Genomic DNA, 20,589 nt, shown 5'->3' with positions numbered 1-20,589 from the left:
GGTTTTGAACCCCTTTTGATTTTTCAAAATTAATTTTGAAAGTTTATCATTTGTTTTTGAATGATTCTTTTGGCCTTGTGCCTTCCAAGTTTTCAAAATCTCGTCAAAGTTTTGGGTTCTAAATAATGTGAACACGTGCAAACTGGAAGGGTGAATGCATGTACCCTGGGTTTTCTGTCTAAGGCTAGAGTGTTCGTACAAATCCACATAATCGGACCAGTCACTCTTACCAGGGAACTCTTGGGGTGAGTGTTCACTTATAGGCGAGCATGTCTTCGCTAAGCATTATTTATGGACCCATTTACTTTGATTAGTCACTGTGTGTCGTTTGTTTGCTTTGTGATACGGACAAATGACCACCATCCTTGCTTTGTTGATTTTGTTTCATCTCGTTCTTTTCATCTTATCATCTCACTCGTTTCCTCTCATGTTTTCCTCTTTTTAGCATGCCTCCTCGACGCGAAAATCAGCTACCAAATGCCGAACTGGCAGAAATCATCGCACAGCAAATGGCTGCTGCGTTCCCAAATCTTATTGCTCAGTTGAACCAAGCGAACAACAACAACAATGCTCCTTGTAACTTCAAGAGTTTTAATTCGGCTAAACCACTCAAGTTTAGTGGTTCTGAGGGAGCAACTGGGCTTCTTCAATGGTTCGAGAGCATTGAGAATACTTTCCGTCACGTTGAGTGTCCTGATAATCGCAAAGTCGAGTTTGCTTCTAGTGTTTTTCAAAAGAGGGCGCTTACATGGTGGAACGGGGTTATGAGAGATCGTGGTGCTGAAGTTGCTTTGGCACAGACATGGGCTGAACTGAGGACTATTATGATGAGGGAGTTTTGTCCTCGTCATGAGTTGCGAGCTCTAGAAAGGGAGTTTGATGATCTGAAACAAGAAAGTGGTGAGCACCGGGCGTATACTGATAGGTATGAAGAGCTGAGTTTGTTATGCCCAACTATGGTTACCCCACTCAATAAGGCTATCGAGAGATACATCGATGGTCTACCTGACCCCGTGCAAGACATCGTTACTGGTAGTAATCCTACCACTGTCCGTCAGGCAATCGAGTTAGCTGCGACGTTGACTGAATTGCAGACCCGAAAGGGTAAATTGCATAGGAAGGGTGACAAGGGCAAGAAGCAGGCGTCTGACAAAGGGGATAGCAAGAAAGGTAAAACAAGAAGGGAAAGGATTCTGGTTCCTCAAAGGGCTCTAGGAAGCGAAAGGCTTCCCAAAATTTTGCCATCACTACCCAACAGAACCAGGCAGCTCCCAATCAGCCAGCACAGCCTCTCGCAAAGAAGCGGTATGAAGGGAATGCACCTTTGTGCAATAGGTGCAATAGTCACCATCATCAGCAACTTCAGTGCCGTTTCTGTACCAATTGTGGGAAGTCTGGACATCTTGCAGAGGTTTGTCGTTCTGCTCGAAATCAGGTCGCTCAACAGGTAGCTCAACCACCTGTTCAACAGCAAGTTGCACGACCTCATTATCCTCCTGGCTCATGCTTTAATTGTGGAGACTTGACCCATTATCGCAACCAGTGTCCAAGGCTGATTAATGCAAACCAGAATCAGGCTCCAGCTCGAGGTCGAGCATTTAATATTAATGTTGTTGAGGCGCAAACAGATAATGAGGTAGTGAACGGTACGTTCTTTGTTAATAATCAACCTGCGTCTGTTCTTTTTGATTCAGGGGCCGATAAAAGTTTTGTGTCTTTATCTTTCGAGCCTTTGCTTCGCGTGTCTAGAACAAAACTAGGAAAGCCTTTGACAGTCGAAGTTGCGAGTGGTGAACCCGTTGTTCTTGATTCTGTTCTTCGCAACTGTCAGTTAAACCTTAACGGCCATCTTTTTCCTATTGACCTCACGCCTATGCAACTGGGAAGCTTCGACATTATTGTGGGTATGGATTGGTTAGCCAAGCATCACGTAGAGGTAGTTTGTTTTGAGAAGATCGTTCATGTGCCGCTTTCGTCAGGTGAGATACTACAGGTTCGTGGTGAGAAACCTGCTAGTAGCCTCAAGCTTATGTCTTGTTTTCAAGCTCGGAAGTATCTGCGAAAGAACTATGTGGCCTTCTTGGCACATGTTACAGCAGATAAAGGCAAAGGTAAGTCTATTCAGGATATCCCTGTTTTTTGGGATTATCCGGAACTGTTTCCTGAAGAGTTACATGGTCTACCCCCAGCACGCCAAGTCGAGTTCCGTATTGATCTTGTACCTGGTGCAAATCCTATTGCCAGAGCTCCGTATCGTCTTGCACCATCTGAGATGCAAGAGTTATCTAAGCAGCTTCAAGAGCTTTCTGACAAAGGTTTTATCCGTACTAGTTTTTCACCTTGGGGTGCTCCCGTTCTTTTTGTCAAGAAGAAGGATGGATCCTTCAGAATGTGTATCGATTATCGTGAGCTGAATAAGCTTACCATCAAGAATCGATATCCCCTACCTCGCATTGATGATCTCTTTGACCAGTTACAGTGTGCTACTTGCTTCTCGAAGATCGATCTTCGTTCTAGGTATCATCAACTTCGTGTGCATGAAGAGGATATTCCCAAGACAGCATTCCGCACTCGATATGGGCATTATGAGTTCACAGTCATGCCATTCGGTTTGACCAATGCTCCTTCTGTGTTTATGGACTTAATGAATAGGGTCTGCAAGCCTTATCTGGATAAGTTCATCATCTTTTTCATTGATGACATCTTGATTTATTCTAAGACGCGAGTTGATCATGAGCAACATCTTCGTCTTACTCTGGAACTCCTGAAGAAAGAGCAACTTTTTGCCAAATTCTCCAAGTGTGAATTTTGGCTTAAGGAAGTTCAATTTTTAGGACATATCGTTAACGAACAAGGTATTCATGTAGATCCCTCCAAGATCAGTGCAATTAAGGATTGGGATACACCTACTACTCCTACTGAGGTTCGTTCTTTCCTTGGTCTTGCGGGTTATTACCGCCGCTTCATCAAGAACTTCTCGAAGATTGCAGTTCCTCTACCTGCTCTAACTTAGAAGAACAAACCCTTTGAATGGGGTTATAAACAAGAAGAAGCGTTTCAGACCTTAAAGCAGAAGCTTTGTGATGCACCTATTCTGACTTTGCCTGACGGCAATGATGACTTCGTCGTTTACTGTGATGCATCGAAATTGGGCCTTGGCTGTGTTCTGATGTAAAGGAACAAAGTCATAGCCTACGCATCAAGGCAGTTGAAGGTGCATGAGAAAAACTACACCACTCATGATCTTGAATTAGGTGCAGTTGTCTTCGCTCTCAAAATCTGGAGACATTATTTGTACGGCACAAAATGCATGGTTTTCACTGACCACAAAAGTCTCCAGCATATTTTCAATCAGAAAGAACTCAACATGAGGCAAAGACGTTGGGTCGAACTCCTGAACGACTATGATTGCGAAATTCGCTACCATCCTGGTAAAGCGAATGTCGTGGCTGACGCATTGAGTCGTAAGGAACGTACTATGCTTCATTGTGTTCGTGATCAATCTGCTATTCAAGCTCGATCTGATATATAAGCGCGCATTTCTCAGGCTCAACATGCTTGTGTTTTCACAAGATTTGATGGATAAGGAATTACCCTATCATATTAAGCCTGATCTTATTCTGAAGGAAGATGGATCATATTATTTCATGGACCGTTTATGAGTCCCAAGCCTTGATGATCTTCCCACTTTGCTTATGGATGAAGCCCATAAGTCTCGTTACTCTATTCATCCTGGCTCAGACAAGATGTATAAGGATCTTCGTACTCAGTATTGGTGGCCTGGTATGAAGAAAGACATTGCCTTATACGTTTCAAAATGCCTTACTTGCCTTAAGGTTAAGGCTGAACACCAACATCCTTATGGTCTTTTGGAGCAACCAGAGATCCCAGTTTGGAAATAGGAAAACATTGCTATGGATCTCGTTACCAAACTCCCGCGCACTAAGAAAGGTCATGATGCCATCTGGGTAGTTGTTGATCGTCTTACTAAGTCAGCGCATTTCTTGCCAATCCGTGAGGATTTTTCTGCTGAAAGGCTGGCCAAAATCTACGTGGATGAAATTGTATCTCGACATGGTGTACCTTTGAACATTATTTCTGATAGAGATGCTCGCTTCTCGTCTCGTTTTTGGAGAACCATGCAATCTGCTATGGGGACCCAACTTAATCTGAGCACAGCATATCATCCACAGACAGATGGCCAAACTGAAAGAACAATCCAGACTTTGGAGGATATGCTTAGAGCTTGTGTGATCGACTTTGGTGGTAGTTGGGATTCACATCTCCCATTGATTGAATTCTCCTACAACAACAGTTATCACTCCAGCATCAACATGGCTCCCTTCGAGGCTCTCTATGGTCGAAAATGTCATTCACCAGTCTGCTGGAATGACATAGGTGAGGCTCAGCTTACTAGACCTGACCTCATTCTAAAGACAACTGACAAGGTTAAGAAAGTTCGTGATAACCTACAGACATCTCGAAGCTGTCAAAAGAGTTACACGGACCGACGACGCAAGCCCTTGGAATTTCAAGTCGGTGATCGTGTATTACTTAAGGTCTCACCTTGGAAAGGTGTGATCAGATTTGGAAAGAAAGGAAAACTTGCACCTAGATACGTTGGACCATTCAAGATCGTCGAAAGAATCAGTAAGATAGCCTACAGACTTGAGTTACCTCCTGAACTTGGTAATGTTCATCCAACCTTTCACGTATCCAATCTCAAAAAATGCTTAGCTGATGAGAACCTCCACATACCGCTTGACGAAATTCGTGTTGATAAAACACTCCATTTTGTTGAGAAACCAGTGGAAATTATGGATTGTGAAGTCAAATGGCTTAAACGCAAGCGCATTCCGTTGGAAAGTTCGCTGGGAATCTACACGTGGACCTGAGTTTACTTGGGAACGTGAAGATCAAATGAAGGCGAAGTATCCACATCTTTTCCCACGAGTTTCCTCTAAACAAATTTCGGGACGAAATTTCCACAAGTAGGGGAGACTGTGACATCTGTGCTTGTAATCATTGTAAACAATTCAGTTATCAATGAAATAAAGTTATTTGATCCCAATGTTTGTTTATTGTGTTTGATATTTTTCATGTTTTGACTTTTACTCAATTTCAAACTCTATATCACTTTCTAGAGAATTATACGCAAACTAGTGCGTAAACGTAATCAGCTAAACACGACAAATACTCTGGAACATCAATCTACGCTTAACATACCTTAAATAACCTTTACATAACTTAGAAATAAGTTTTGAAGGCTTTGGTATGGCAAAATCAAGTTTATTCGCTTACAGGGACTAAAATTGACAAACTGCGAAAGTATGCCGATTTGAACTGTAACGAACATTCCGGAACTTGGCCATAAGTTAAACACACCTTAAATATCCTTTATATAGCTTAGAAATAAGCTTTGAGGGGTTCGGTGTGCTAAAATAAACTTTATGCCCATTCAGGGACTAAAAGCGTCAAAAAGTACATAAGTTTGCATTTTCGCGCATAACTTACATTTTGAATACATCCGGACATCCAAAAATTTATGTAAGCATTAAAATATTATGTTTTAGTGTTTGGCATGAGAAAAATCCATTTGTCGCGCAATTTGGATCGTCTTTCGCGCTTATACGCATTCTGTCGTAATTAAGCGAACATCGCGATCGTACGACCAAACGAACCGACATCCGGTATATTTTTGAGCATGTTTCATGTCCGTCATACTTAGGCACCATTGTAGAGCCTTAAAAATGGTTTAATGAGCCTTAAACATGTCGGAAATGGCCTTAATACACAACGGGGACTGAAATGGAAACTTTGGAAACTGTTGCTGATCAGAAGGACCTTAGCGTGACACCTAGCCCCCTTGGCGTCACGCGAGGCCCCTCTAGATGCAGAAACTTGTTTTTATAGCTGTTAACAGCTGTTATACACTTCAAAACCCATTGCAAATGGTATTTTCAAATCAGGGGATTGAATCTATGGGCTCAAATGGTTTTTCAAAACAATGGGCCCATGTGGACGGCCTAGATCGAAGCACGTTTTTCGATGAACGATCCTAACGGTTGTGCCATCCCTATAAATACCCACAACCCAATTCATTCCAAACCCACTTGATTCTGAGATTTTCACTAAGTTGGAGTGATATTCACTTCATACCTGAGAAATACTTGGAAATCAATCTTACGGGGACCTTCTGTAAGTATTCTTTCGCGTTTTGCATTCGTTTTAGCATTAAAGTCAAGTTGCGTTTGACTTTCTGCATTGACCAATTTATGGTCAACGCGAAGTTCGTTTGAACTTCATAACGTGAGCATAATCACGATGGTTATAGTCCCTAGTGACTATACCTAATGATTACCACGTTATCTAAGCTCAGTGACGAGTCGTAGTTTCGGCCAAAATACGTTTACTTGCGTATTTTGTAACCAAACTACTCTAGGGTATTAAAACCGTTTGTTTTAATACGAAACCTGTTTTCTAACCTTACTAAACATGTTCTAGCATGTTTAGCTCGTCGCTTTTAGAATTGTGCTTGTCTAGGGTCGTAAAGGTAAGCGATCTAAACAATCGCTTATGCTTACGAACCCGACCCATTTGGTCGATCTTTAGGATCTGACCAAACACTTTAGGTGACCATAGTTGTATAGGGAATAACCTTTCGAGGTTATACCTTATGGTCACATCGTTTAAGTAGTTGTATGTTAAGTAGTTCTTATGCCTTAAGTAAATTACCAAAATACCCTTTTTGCGCCAAAATTCATTTTAAGCCTATGTAACATAATTTTTGTTATCTAAACTGATTTAACAACTATATTAAACATGATAAGGCATATTTTACTTGTCATAGGACTAGTTAGGCTTTCCGAACGCATTTTTCGCGGACGACGCGTTAAAGTAGCATAAGCTACCTAAACGGGTCGTAATGGGTCAAAAGCACTTAGGATAAGTTTCATTTTAGTATGTAGGCTTTGTTAAACCATATTACATAAGTTCCCATACTTATTTGGTTTACGAACCCTCGTACTACCCGATCCTCCGATAGGTCCGTTTATTAATGTAGATACCTATATTAGGTGCCGTTTGATTCCGTGATCTTCTAGCCTTGCTTGGTGGTTATCCTAGGACTTCTAAGCAATCTCAAGTGAGTACATAGTACCCCTCTTTTACTGTTTTCAAACATTTTGGGGTGAAACACATGTGCCTACTTGCTACTTTCAAGCTTTTCATGTTTTCACATCATATACTTGCTATGTTCATTAGTACATTATTAGTACATGATTTCATTATGTTTTTGCTATGTATGTCCATTGTGTGCATACTTAGTACATCGTTTTACATGACATTTTATGCTACGTATGTTCGTTTAGCGCATACTTAGTACATTGTTTTACATTACCTTTTCACGCTATGTATGTTCATCATACTTAGTGCATTTGTTTTACATCACATGCTATGTATGTTCATCATGCTTAGTACATTTTCATCACATGCTTACATTTTGGGTATGACATTTGGTTTGTTTAAGTGGGACCATATACATTCATTAACTTTGATCACGCCGCTCGTTAGTAGGTAATGGTACCATAGGAATTGACAACTCTCGTTCCTGACATCCTAGGTATGTTTGGATGGAAGGAATGACCGAATTCGATAAAACATAACACAGATAGACCTTTAATTTGTTTAAAGGTTTATCACCACAGTCGCAAGGCTTGGATGTATGCATTTTCACAATACCGCATAAATGTTTGTATTCAATATAGCATGCATTTCCACAAAACATAACATTGATTTAAACCATGTTTTACTTCAATACATTGTTTTGTGCATTTTCACCTATGGTTTAGTTGATACATATTTCACTTGCCATACATGACATTTTGTTCACACATGACATAATTGACATTTGACATAGACATTTTGACATTGTTATACACATTTCATGATTTACACTTGACATTAGACATGATTTTTCACATAAACCTTTCAACATTTGGTTATATATATAAACATGTTTACATTGGTGGTTTGTTTGGGTAAATGATTCAAGTAACGAGGCGTGTGTAATATGATACAAGCATGGTGGATACGCCACTGGTACTTCCTATATATAAGTGTTTGTATGATATTACATATCGCAACGTTGTTTAAGTCATTTAAGATATATAACATATTTTTCACAATACATCGTTTTACAAACAACTTATCTTATACAAACTCATTTTTTATTGGTTATTCATTTAACCATACATTATTCTTTCAAAAATACATATCTATCATCGCTTTTCAAATGATTTACAAACAATACAATTAACAAGGTTCATGATTGCATTTCATTAAACATTTTCTAAAACCTAAGTCATGGATCCTATCTTCACAAAACCTATGTATCTCACAGGCATTTTTATGCTGACGTACCTATTTTCACATGTGTTTCAGGAGCAAATGCATAGGATGATCGTGATACGCTAGGGTGGACTTGGGCCTTAGTGACATAAAATGGAGCTAGACTAGTTAAAACATATTATGTACTCTTTGTTTCAGTTGTTTTAAGACAATGTAACTCGTTTATTTGATCAATAAAATATAACTTTGTATGCCATGGTTGTGAAACAATAATTCTGTTACAACACTCCCCGACGTTTCCACCACGGTTTGATGTTTTACGTGGTCGGGGTGTGACAGATATGTGTGTAAATCTTGTGAATCTTGTATGGTTGTGATTATTTGATGTTGTTTGTCAATAAAAGTAGGATGGATCATCATCAAAACATACTAGATCATGCTCAAGAACATGAACTAGTATTATGTTAGTGTTAGAAATGAGAAAGATGATGAGACCATCCACCATGAACTTGAAACTTGAATAAACATAATTTTTCTTGTAAAATGAAGTTGTAAACTTGTGGATCTAAAGATCTACAAGTGGTTTTTTGGAAGAACCAAGTGGAAAATACTAGATTGTTAAAAACCCGGGTCTTGTGTGAACTAAAATTATTTTTGGTAAGTAAACAAGTGTATAAATACATGTGTAACAAGAAAAATACAAGAAGTAGTATTTTTAGAAAATACGGTCACAAGTTGTAAAGAACTAGATTCTTTAAAAATGAAGCTTTTAAAGGAACGAACACGCTTTAAAGAGTAACAAGACTTACTAAAAACCCTAGTAAGTTACTACACATTTTTATGAATTTTCAAGTTCATGAAATAGAAAAATTAGTGTATATTGTTGTTGATATTGTTGATGATTGTTGTTGATATTGTTGGTGATTTTAAAAGAAAATAAACACACGTTTTGAAAACATGGGAAACCTCCATTTTTAGGGGAAACTCTGTCAAATTTTTTATAAATTTTGACACTTAGAAATATATATAAGTTTTGAGAAACTTATTCCCTAAAAATGTATACCAAGGTATTTACCAATGTTCCCAAATTTTTGAGTTAAGAAACAATGATTTCGTCAAGGTTAAAAATTGACATTAAATATGTATATTCTTGAGAAAAATATATATATGTTATTTTGTCACCAAATTTTGTGCTAAGTGTATGTAGTATGTATTATACGTGCTAGTGTATTAGGACTTGAAAAATACACTAAATACTCATGAGGAGTAAAAACATAAAAATACACATACAATATACTTGGACAAATACAAGAAAATATATTTGTGAAAATATATTAGTTGATAGAATAAATAACTTGGACAAGTTATGAACATAAAATAAAGTTTTGAACAAAGATACATAATTCGGGTGCAAAGTGCAAAATACGAGATACTTATATTAATTTTTGAGAAAATAATATAAGTAAGATACATAGTTAAAAATATAAAATATTTTTAACACAAGAATACATATACCAAAGATAGTGACTTGTGCTTGTATGATACAAGTCTAGTGACTAATAATAATAAAACACGTTTAGGTCACGACGCACTATAAGCAAATCCGGTGAAGTTTACGACGCAAGGAACGCAAAGTTGTGAGTTCATGCTCCCCCTTTTTCTTTTAACTGTTTTAAGTTTTATAACTTCGGGGGTGAAATACATGTTACAAATACTACAATATTTTTACAAAATGGTATGATGCGTACTAAACTGAGAAGTACTCTTGGTGAAAATTAGTGCCAAGAATTGATATGAGAAATCATGTCACGAATAGGGTACCATAAGCAACATTAATCGTGTACATACTTAGACCGCAGAACAAAAGGTTAGATCTAATGGGTTCCAGGGCAGCCCCACTCTTGGTGACAACTAGAACCAAGTAGTGTTTTTGTGTCTCAGTCGTGAATCGACTATAGAAAAATGCCTATGGTTTGGTGACTTCCTATGTCGTGTCACATGTTAATGGCTTTGCAACCTATTAACACTTGATACATATAGAAATACTTGACTTATACATGAATACGTGATCTAAACAAGATACATACCATGTTTTTCATACAAAGTATACAAACGTTCAATACAAAAAGTGCATGAATTCACACCAACATTATGTTGACGTTTTTCCAAAAACTCACATGTATTTCAGTTAACTAGAAGTGGATGTGCGCGCGGTCTTACTCATACTCTTGGATGTCGTCTACGTTTATGTTTAAATAAAGTTGTAAACTTTTAAGACAATGTTTTATGCTATTTTGCGATGTAAACGCTAACTTATGTTTTCAAACTATGAAATGTTTGGTATTTGATGTTATTTTTTACAAGCATGTAGTATGTTTACCTTTCGTATGCAATGAGAATCTTTCATGATTACACCTCATTCTTCCGCCGTAGAAAGGGGTGTGACATTAGCATGGGTTTTGCACTCCGGAATTCATAGCCTCACAGGAATGTGTAAGTTCCCCACATAAATGAATATGGTCACAACATCAATTATCAGTTAACCGAATTAACCAACCACAATTTGAAAATTGAAAACCGGTTTAAGCGAATCCGGCTAGTTATACTGCAGGAGCAAAACAACCAAATTAATGAATTTGGGTATGCAGATGAACGCAAGGATCAAATAAGTTTAGAAGGCTTCGGGATGAAAGGCAAGCAAAAATCAATGAACTTAAAGATCGGACTAACTATTACAACACCCAAGTGCTTATTCAGGTACCACTTCAACCGCTATTCTCATCCCCAAATACGGTTAGTATTATGCTATTGTAAAATCCTTATTTTTCAGAAATATGACCCGGACCCCGCAGCAAAGGCAGCTGCTGCATCAGTTCTCGCATCCAAATTGGGTGCAGATTCAGGACTACATTGGTTTGTAGATGAGTCGCATCTTAATCAACATGATACAGGGAAAATCGGTAATGTTGAGTTTATGCAATCCAGTGGTCTAAGAAGACGGAACGCATCTGAGGCTAGATCTCATGGAAGTATGGGAGCCTGCCGTGATGCCTTTCGCCACTTATTCGGTTAATATCTTATCTTATTATTACATCTCTGATTATTTATTTAGGGCTTTATGTTTTCATATATATTGATGTGTTTTAATTTTTGTGTTGATGTTGATGTTGTCGTAGGTACTAGGGCTGCTATATATTATCAGAGTGAGGTTTATTCCTTTTTAAAACTTTATTTTATGTTATGTTTATGTGAAGTTAGGGTTATAGTTGTTCTGTTATTTGTTGTTGAAACTTGTGTAGTGATGTATGTGAATTGTTCTTTTCAGAAGTATATGATTTTATAAGTTGTTTAGGATCCTGTTTACATATAGATGAATCAAGCAACAATATGTGTGATTCTTATATGTGTTGTCTGCACCACTGCTTGTCAAAATGGAAGTGATAACCTAGGCGTATCTTAAAAGTTTGAACATATATCTTGTTTATAAGCAGGTGCAGGTATTGTTGAAGTTAGTTTTTTTTTAATTTGATGGTGTAGTATTCTGTTTTTTTATTGTTGAGCTTGTCATAGGCCTTAGGTGATCATATTGAGTTCATATATGTTGCATATATGGTGTATTATATTATGCCGTAACTTCTTTAGAATCATTTGAATGCAGAAAACAAGCAACAATTAGTGTTGACATTGCTTCTATCTCAGTTGTTCATTTACTTACCCTATTGGCATGAGACCTAATGTGATTCTTTTATGCCCTGCGCGCACCCCTGTTTTCAATATTTACGTTGATGTTTAACCGATGTATCCATATCTATACTTTGCAAAGTGAAAGTGATGATAGAGGAATATCTTGAGAGTTTGAACTTATATCCAGTTTGCAAACGGGTGTACCTGTGTGAACATTATTAATGTTAGTTTCTTAATTTTGATGGTGTTTGAATATGCAGACGAAGCTTTTCGGCCAGATGCTTTATTATATTTTATCAACGGGGGCAGGACAACAGACACTGGGAGAAGAATATTGCGATATCACATAGGTTCCAGTATAATAGTTTCTGATCTATACATTGCTTAATATATTAGTGAGGAGAATTAGCATGAACATAAGTAGCATAGTGTATAAATGCAAAAGCTAACTTGCAGCTAAATGCATAAATGAGTGCTTTTATAAACCATGTTTATCCGTAAACCAATTATCAATGCTGTTATATGTTCTGGGTGAAATTATGAGCCCATATCCTAACACTATATCTTGATTTTATGTTAACTGTTTGTGATCAGGATACCAGACTAGGATATTGGTAACATCCTGAGGCAGTATCCTGGCAGTTACTAACGATTTGCTTGTAAGTTATGGCTGCAGGATCACAACTGTTAGTACATATGTCTGTAGCTTTCGTCTGCATCGAGTCTTATTTTGTGCTGTGTATGTAATTTTGTATACGTATGTACTTGTATGTATGTTTGTGTAACAACAACTCAGGGAACGGTGCGTTATTGTAAAAGTGTAGTCTGACGGACGACAGATGTCATCCGATCGGATGACACTTAAAGCCTCCCTGGTTGTTGCCTATAAATAGCTATCTAGTGTTAGATTTTAGGAGAACTTTTGCTGAACTTGATAGCGAAGCTCTGCCAGTCTGTATTTCTACCGGAACAGTTGTACTTTCACAATCTTCAATAGAATTCAGACGGATTAAATGTTGAAATTGTCGTTGTTGATTCTATGACATTATCAAGGGATTCCGCACCTTGATTCTGATCGATCCAGCCACGTTCTACTCGAACAGATCCCGATCAAACGGCCTAACAAGTGGTATCAGAGCCATAGGAGGTTGAATCGAAGACGACAACTGCAAATTCACCGGATTTTCAGCGATTCTTTGCCGATTTCTGTCAAATTTCACCGGAAATTTTGACAAATTTCTCATCTTCTACCTCATTTCTTGCTGTTATTACTTTTTCACATCTAAAAACTGAGAAAACTCAAAATTGAACAGGAATTCACGGACAAAATTGACTAAAAATCATATCATTAGAATCAGAATTGAACAAAGATCAATCCTTCAAATTTTCATTGAAAAATTCCAACTAAACCTGAATCAAATCAAGCAAAAACCATGTTGAGTTCATCGTTCATGCTGACGTCATCCACCCGATCGGATAGCTATCCGATCGGATTGGCTTAGTTAGTTCTAGATTTTGTTGCTGACGTCATTATCTCACTTGATCGGATCACCATCCGATCGGTGAAGAATTGAAAGGTTAAAGTTTTCAATGTTCTTGTGTCACTCGATCGAACGACCACTCGATCGGATCGCCATCCGATCGAGTCGTCATCCGACACTTGAGCCTATCCGACACTTGGACATTGTTACTTGGTTGTGTTGTCCGATCGGATCATCACTCAATCGGATCACCATCCGATCCAAGTGCATCAGTTTGAATTTTGAAAATTGTGGAAAATTTTTCTAAGTGTTTGAAATTTTTCAGGTGATCACAAAATGGGAGACGAATTCCTAAACCCATTCAGCGATGTGTTTGCATATAACACTGGAGATGCATCGACAAATACAACGACCAACACAAATCCAAATCCGAAGAAGGCAATTGCTGATTCTCTCAGTATCGATAACGCCTATGGTACGTATAACAAGCCGCCAAAGCTCATGGCAATTGAAGACTATAACAGATGGGCAAGCAGATTTGAAGATTGGTTGAAAGCGTTTGCTTACCAGAGCTGGAAGTGTTTGAAGAACGGTTTCGATATTGGAAAAAAAGATTATGAAAATTTGAACGAAAGTGAACAAGAGGCATTTGTTGCTGAACAAAAATGCATAGCCCTATTACATAAGTCTGTTAGAGATGATATTATTTCTTTGATTAGTTACGAAAATGCAAAAGATTTGTGGGCTAAGTTAGAGAAGAAGTGTATTAGAGGGGCAGAGATAGTGAAAAACAAGAAACCTCTACTAAAGAAAGAGTTTGATTTGTTTGCATACATGAAGAATGAGTCGGTGTTGAAGATGATTGAGCATTTCTGTCATCTGAAGATAAAGCTTGTCAGATATGGAATAACTATCACCGAAGAAGAAATGGTCGAGAAGTTGTTGGAATCATTTCCAGATGAAAAGAATTGGCAGTATTACGCACTGGTTTTGAAAAACACCATGAAAATGTCTGACATGACTGTTGATTGGTTGATATAAAGGTTTGAAAATCATGAACTTGAAATCAAAAAGATGAGTAAAGTCAACAACACCTCGTACCAACAAAATGTCGATCTTTACTACAGGGGTAGTATGATTCCTAAAACCACTTCACCAAAAACTGCTTTTTCTGCTGAGAGTTCAAGCACGACAAATCAAGAGAAACAAAGCAGCACTTCTGTACCAAGCAGTGGTTATCATGGAGGTTCTTCTTCATCAGCTTCTGGGAATCAGTCACAACAGGATGCTCCTAAAAACGTCTTTCAGTGCAATATAGCTGTGAACCTGAACAATGCGCAAAACTTTAATGAAGAAACCGCTAAATAACAAATGGTGTTTCTGGCTTCAATATTGGAATCATATGAGAGCTTGGTAGCTGGGAAAATCAGGAATACAAACCTGACGAAAGAAGATTATGATCAAATTAATCCAGAAGAGATGGAGTTAATTGACATACGTTGGTACATGGCAAGCGTAGTTCGAAGAGCGCAAAGGTTTATGGAGATAACAGGAAGAAATTCCATCGGTGGACCTTCTACGAAGTTGGGCTTTGATAAATCCAAGGTGACATGCTTTAAGTGCAAACAGAAGGGGCACTTCAAGAGGGAATGCAGGAATTCAGCTGTAGATGAAACAGCTAATCCGTTCCACGACGACTACTACAAAAAGGCTATATATCATCGAAATCGCGAAGAGGCGCCCCGAATGAAGCAATTTGAAGAGACTCCAAAGGAGAAGTCGAGAGCCTTAGCTGTGATTCAAGATTACGAAGTCTTCGACTGGAGCGAGTTTTTACCAGAAGATGATGTTGTAGGTTTTGCTCTCATGGCACATGTTGAACCATACAAAGATACACGAACTGATGAGTAGAAATACAATTATCTGAAGTTGATAGCTCAAACTATGAAGGATAGAAATTATCAAGCCTGGAAAGAAGCTAAAAGGGCAAACAGATGGGATCCTGACCGTGAGTGTTTTTTGGACCCAAAAGGCAAAATAATTGCTGAACCATCAACACTCATAGTTGAAACTCTCATTGAATCCTTGAAGTAAGAAGATGAACATAGAGAGAGAGAGATAGCAAAGAAAGCTGAAGAGGAAGAGTTAAAGTCAAGAAAAGTCGACGATGGAATAATCGACACAACAAAAGAAATGACCGCAGAGAACCTGACAAAGATGGCAGACAAAGTGCTTATGGCAAAGGAACTAGAGGTAGATTCCAAAACTGCGTCTGAGTCAATAAGCAAGGTCAGTAAAAGTGGTTCAAACAATGAATCAGGTAAGACTGATAAAGCTAAAATTGAGAGTGATTGCAAAAATTGCATGAAAGATTGCAAAGTTTGCAGCACAAATGCATATCTCACAGCCAAAAAGACTGAAGAACTGGTTGAAAAGGTCAAAATGGTTGAAGATCAAATCTTAAGTAGAGATAAACTTATGAGAGCTTCAAATGAGAGAATAAAAGAATTAACAGAGAGGATTGAAAGAGATAAAACTGATGTAGAATGATTTAGGAAAGAAAACGAAAAGTTAATTCATGAAAACTGACAACTTTCTGAAAATCATGAGAAGCTGAAGAGAACAATAAAAGATTCTGATGAGCGAAATGGTAAAACATCCAAAGAAAATTTTCAATTGTCTGGAGTTCTTCAGACAAAAGAAAGACAAATCAACCAGCATTTGGATGAGATTGCAAATCTTAAGCTTCAGTTTCAGGAAGCTAAGATTGAGAATAAAAGAATCAATCTGAAACTGAACAGTTACAGCTCCGCGAGCTTTGTTCTTCAACACATAGTTCCCCAACCAATTGGGAAGAACCAAGCTGGTGAGGATGTATACTCAGATGGAACCGGGGTGGGTTATCATCAAGTTCCACCGCCCGTGTTAAACAATTTTTCAAAGAAAAAGTCTGGGTTGGATAATGAAGATGAAACAAATGAGAAATTAAATGATGTTAAACTTCCAGAAACAAATGATGTCACATTCACTTCATCATCTGATGAAGATAGTGATCAATTCGAAGTCGTAAAAAATGTGGTTGAAAATGTTTTAAAATCTGACAGTGATTCGACTGAAGATGAAAGGTGCTTTTTGAATAACTACATTCCGAAATCAAAATCCCAAAATAACTTAAGTGACAAACCTACTCTTGTCATGTACAAGATGTCTGGTTCAGATAAGTTGTATTCAGATTCTGAATTTCCACTTGAGAATGTGAATGTTGACAAGTTGAAGAAAGTGTTCAAATTGGTTAAAATTGATGTTTCTGAAATTGAGGGTTTGAAAAGTTCAAAACGGCAATTGAACTTTGAAAAAGATAAATCTTACTATAAAAAACCAATTGTACCGCCACGTTTTAACAACAACAACCAAAACAGATGGTCGGGTGGTTATCAGGGTGGTAAGAACAATCAGAAGAGGAACTTTCAAAACAAAGTGTTTGTTGAGAAGAAAATTTTGAAAAATGAAAACATCAAAGTCAAAATTGAACCTGTAAAAGAGTCGATAAAGAAAACTGATAAGTTTTACAAAAGGGTTTCTTCTTCGCAGCAAACTTGGAAGCCAAAATCTGAGACTAAGACATCAAACGTTCAAAAACCAAAGGTTTCTAATTCTGGAAAACAATCATCTTCAATCAAGAAGATGAATGTACCTTTGGACTTTTATGAGAAACTTGAGAAACAAACTTCGACCCCTCCAGGGAAGAAGTGTGTTCCAAAGAAAGACCAACCATCCATCTGGTCAACCTCCGAAAAAACGAATTCTTTTTGTATAAAGAGGTTGAGGTCGGGTCAGAAGAAAGTCTTAAAATGAATGATAAGAATTTCCCACCAATGTACACCAAAACCACACACCTAAACGTTAAGCTACCTGAGTCGAAAGAGGCTTGGGTTACTTCAAAATCTAACTGAATGTTTTGAAATGTGCAGGAGCTCCCGAGATCTATCTCACGTTGGATTATGGATAGCGGAGCATCCAGGCACATGACAGGGAGAAAAGCCCTGCTTTACGATGTTATAGGGTTTAACGGTGGTTACGTTGGTTTTGCTAGTAATCAAGGAGGACGTATCATTGGTGAAGGAACATTATCAAATGGTGTTATCACGTTTGAAGGAGTCAACTACATAGCCGAGCTAGAAAACAATCTTCTTAGCATTTCTCAAATCTGTGACCGAATGTATTCTACACATTTCACTAATAAAGAATGTCTGATCTTGAACCCAGGGTTTGTCATCCCCTAGGAGTGGATCATCATGAGAGCACCTCTAGTTAATGATCTATACGTGTTGGATATGAGCGTAGCTACGACTACCACGGGTCAAACTCAATGCTTTATGTCAAGAGCCACTAAAAAGGAGTCGCAATTGTGGCACCGGAAGATGGGCCACATTCACCTGCCAAGATGAACTACCTGGTACATAATGATTTGGTAAAAGGTGTTCACTTGAAGAGTTTTCATCTTGAGGGGGTGTGTATCAGTTGCATAAAAGGAAAACAACTGAAGAAATCCCATCCTGGCAAAAAGATGAACTCTGTCTCGAAGCCTCTAGAGAGACTTCACATGCATCTCTTTGGTCCTGTGAATGTCAAAAGTATTACAGGTGATCTCTATTGCCTCGTAGTCACTGATGACTATTCGAGATTTTCGTGGGTGACGTTCCTAAAGTCAAAAGACGAGACATTTAAGAGTTTGCTGAGGTTATTCAAGAAGATAGAGAATTTGTACCGAGCAAGAAATTCGAAGAATTAGAAGCGACAACGGTACGGAATTTAAGAATAACAGAATGGAGGAATTCTGTGATCGACGTGGTATACTGCAAGAATTCAGCGCACCATATACTCCACAACAAAATGGAGTCACAGAAAGAAAAAATAGAATGCTGACTGAAACGGCGAGAACAATGCTTGCTGATTCTAAGTTACTGATCAATTTCTGGGCAGAAGCAGTTTCAGCCGCTTGCTATACACTCAACAGGGCACTTACTGTGAAGAAGCATAACAAGACATGTTTCGAGTTGATCAAAAACCGCAAGCCTAATCTCGAGTATTTAGAGCCGTTCGGGTCTCCCTGCACTGTTCTATATCCCGATGGCAAATTTGGTTCAAAGAGCATAGAAGGTATCTTTGTGGGATATGCCAGTCCACTCAGAAGAGTCATTGTTCCATGTTTGAAGAAGATCATCAAAGCATAGCATTTTGAATGTCAAAGCTATACTATGCCTCCACAGAAGCCCGCAGACTCTTGGCGATTCAACTACGATACCTTATGGGATTCATTCGAGTTAGAAGAAGTGCCAGAGTTCTTTGATGATTTGGATATTCTACGAGAATATGAAGCGTCACAGGGAAGATTTCCAGCAGGGTCTTCTAGACGTCAACGACAAACTTCCAATGATGATGAAGGTGGTCCAAGTCACACTGGAGAGAATGATGAAGTTCAGCAAACTCCGACTACTTCGGAACACGAACCTGCTCCTGAAAATCAGACGACTGTCAATGATGATAATTCAGAATCTGATGATATTCCTACTTTTGATCATGGTGATTCAGGGTCTGAGGGGGAGCAAATCCAATCTTCAGATCAGACAATTCTTGATAATGAACAAGTTGCGGATCAGAACGTTACTAATTTGGAAGGCGAGGTGGATGTTCCTAGCGAAGTTATGCCGAGGACTCTTTCATACCATCCAGAAGAGTTGATAATAGAAGAGCTGTAGTCAGGCGTTCGCACCAGAAGCCAGATTGACCATGGCCTTACTTGCTTTTATACTAAAGTTGCTCCTTTACAAACAGAATTTTCACTTAGTTGTTTCATTTTGCAGATTGAGCCACGAACCTACAAGGAAGCACTAACTGAAGATTCATGGGTTAACGCAATGCAGGAGGAGCTGAGTCAGTTTGTTTTTTTGGGTAAAGGGTTACCCCGGTGATTCTATATATATTCACAACCAATCAAACCAAGTAGTGTAGAGAAACCCACACTAGTTCAATCATGAGACATGCCCCATGAAAGTAAACAAAAACGTCAAAATCAACACAGCTAACCAACCACTAGACTCTAATCTAGAAACAAAACCATATGAAAAACGATCAACTACTCAACCACCATCATCATCCCTGTGAAAGCTGTGGATCTCCCAATCTCCAAGAAGCCTCTGGACGCCAGCCGTGTTCTTCAGCTTCATTCCCATCAGTTTGTAACGGACCATTTGAAAGATAGACGCACTAATAATTTCTGGTGGTCTTAACTGATTCTTAAACAACCTCGCATTCCGCTCCTGCCAAATCACATAAGCACTAGCCGCAACTGCAATTCTAGCAACAAGATTAGCCGCTGTCTTCGACCGAGCACGAGCTAAAAGCCAATCCACAATATCCCCCCCCCCACATAGGTTGAACCGTATCCATGCCCACCTTTTGTCGAACCATATGCCACACTTGAGATGAGAATTTACATTCAAAGAATAAATGACTATGAGAGTCATAATTCTCGTAGCATAAAAGGCAACACATCATGTTCATATTTTTTCTACGCGACAAATCCCACGTCAAAATTTTATCCTATGTGAGTAACTTACCCCTCATGATTAACCACATAAAGAACGCATGCTTTGGGATACACTGAGGAAACCACACAATAGAGCACCAATCAATTTCTGGTTCTGCATACCGAATCGAATCCCAGACATACGAAGCAGAAAAGTTACTAACTCGATCACCATCTCGCCATACAATCCGATCACATTTATTCGGATCAATATTCACCTGGTCCAACTGAATCAGAACTGGAAATAAGTCTTTCCATGCCGCATGCCACATCCATGCCCCATTCGACCATAAATCAGCAACTTTTGCATCCAAACTGAACCCCGCATTTGTGATCATTCTCGGAGTCAAAAAATCTCCCAACGGCCCCAACGTACACCAGCTATCATACCAAACAGAAGTTCTAGCACCATTACCTAACTCGGACCAAAAATGATTTCTCATTAGAGGCCGAATTTGTAACAGCTTGCGCCAAGACCAGCAACAG

The 20,589-nt window shown here is 38.5% G+C and overlaps 1 protein-coding gene across 1 annotated transcript; it reads left to right on the top strand.

Annotated features, from left to right (window-relative positions):
* The first annotated feature begins 15,731 nt into the window (after positions 1–15,731).
* LOC110882051 lies at positions 15,732–17,797 on the top strand. Its single transcript, XM_022130152.1, has 4 exons — positions 15,732–16,055; positions 16,128–16,409; positions 16,458–16,805; positions 17,486–17,797. The coding sequence occupies exons 1-4, from the start codon at positions 15,732–15,734 to the stop codon at positions 17,795–17,797; spliced, it is 1,266 nt and encodes a 421-aa protein (XP_021985844.1).
* The last annotated feature ends 2,792 nt before the right edge of the window (positions 17,798–20,589 follow it).

This window comes from Helianthus annuus, chromosome 10, assembly GCF_002127325.2.
Source record: "Helianthus annuus cultivar XRQ/B chromosome 10, HanXRQr2.0-SUNRISE, whole genome shotgun sequence".
Classification (NCBI taxonomy): domain Eukaryota; kingdom Viridiplantae; phylum Streptophyta; class Magnoliopsida; order Asterales; family Asteraceae; genus Helianthus; species Helianthus annuus.
Note: the sequence above shows the minus strand (reverse complement) of the source record. Positions and strands in the feature narration are given on the sequence as shown.

Coding starts and splice junctions, on each gene's coding strand:
- LOC110882051 (XM_022130152.1), top strand. CDS start 15,732: ATGGCAGACAAAGTGCTTATGGCAAAGGAACTAGAGGTAGATTCCAAA. Junction 16,056..16,127: donor TTGAAAGAGATAAAACTGAT/GTAGAATGATTT, acceptor AATCATGAGAAG/CTGAAGAGAACAATAAAAGA. Junction 16,806..17,485: donor TGAAGAAAGTGTTCAAATTG/GTTAAAATTGAT, acceptor TGAAATGTGCAG/GAGCTCCCGAGATCTATCTC.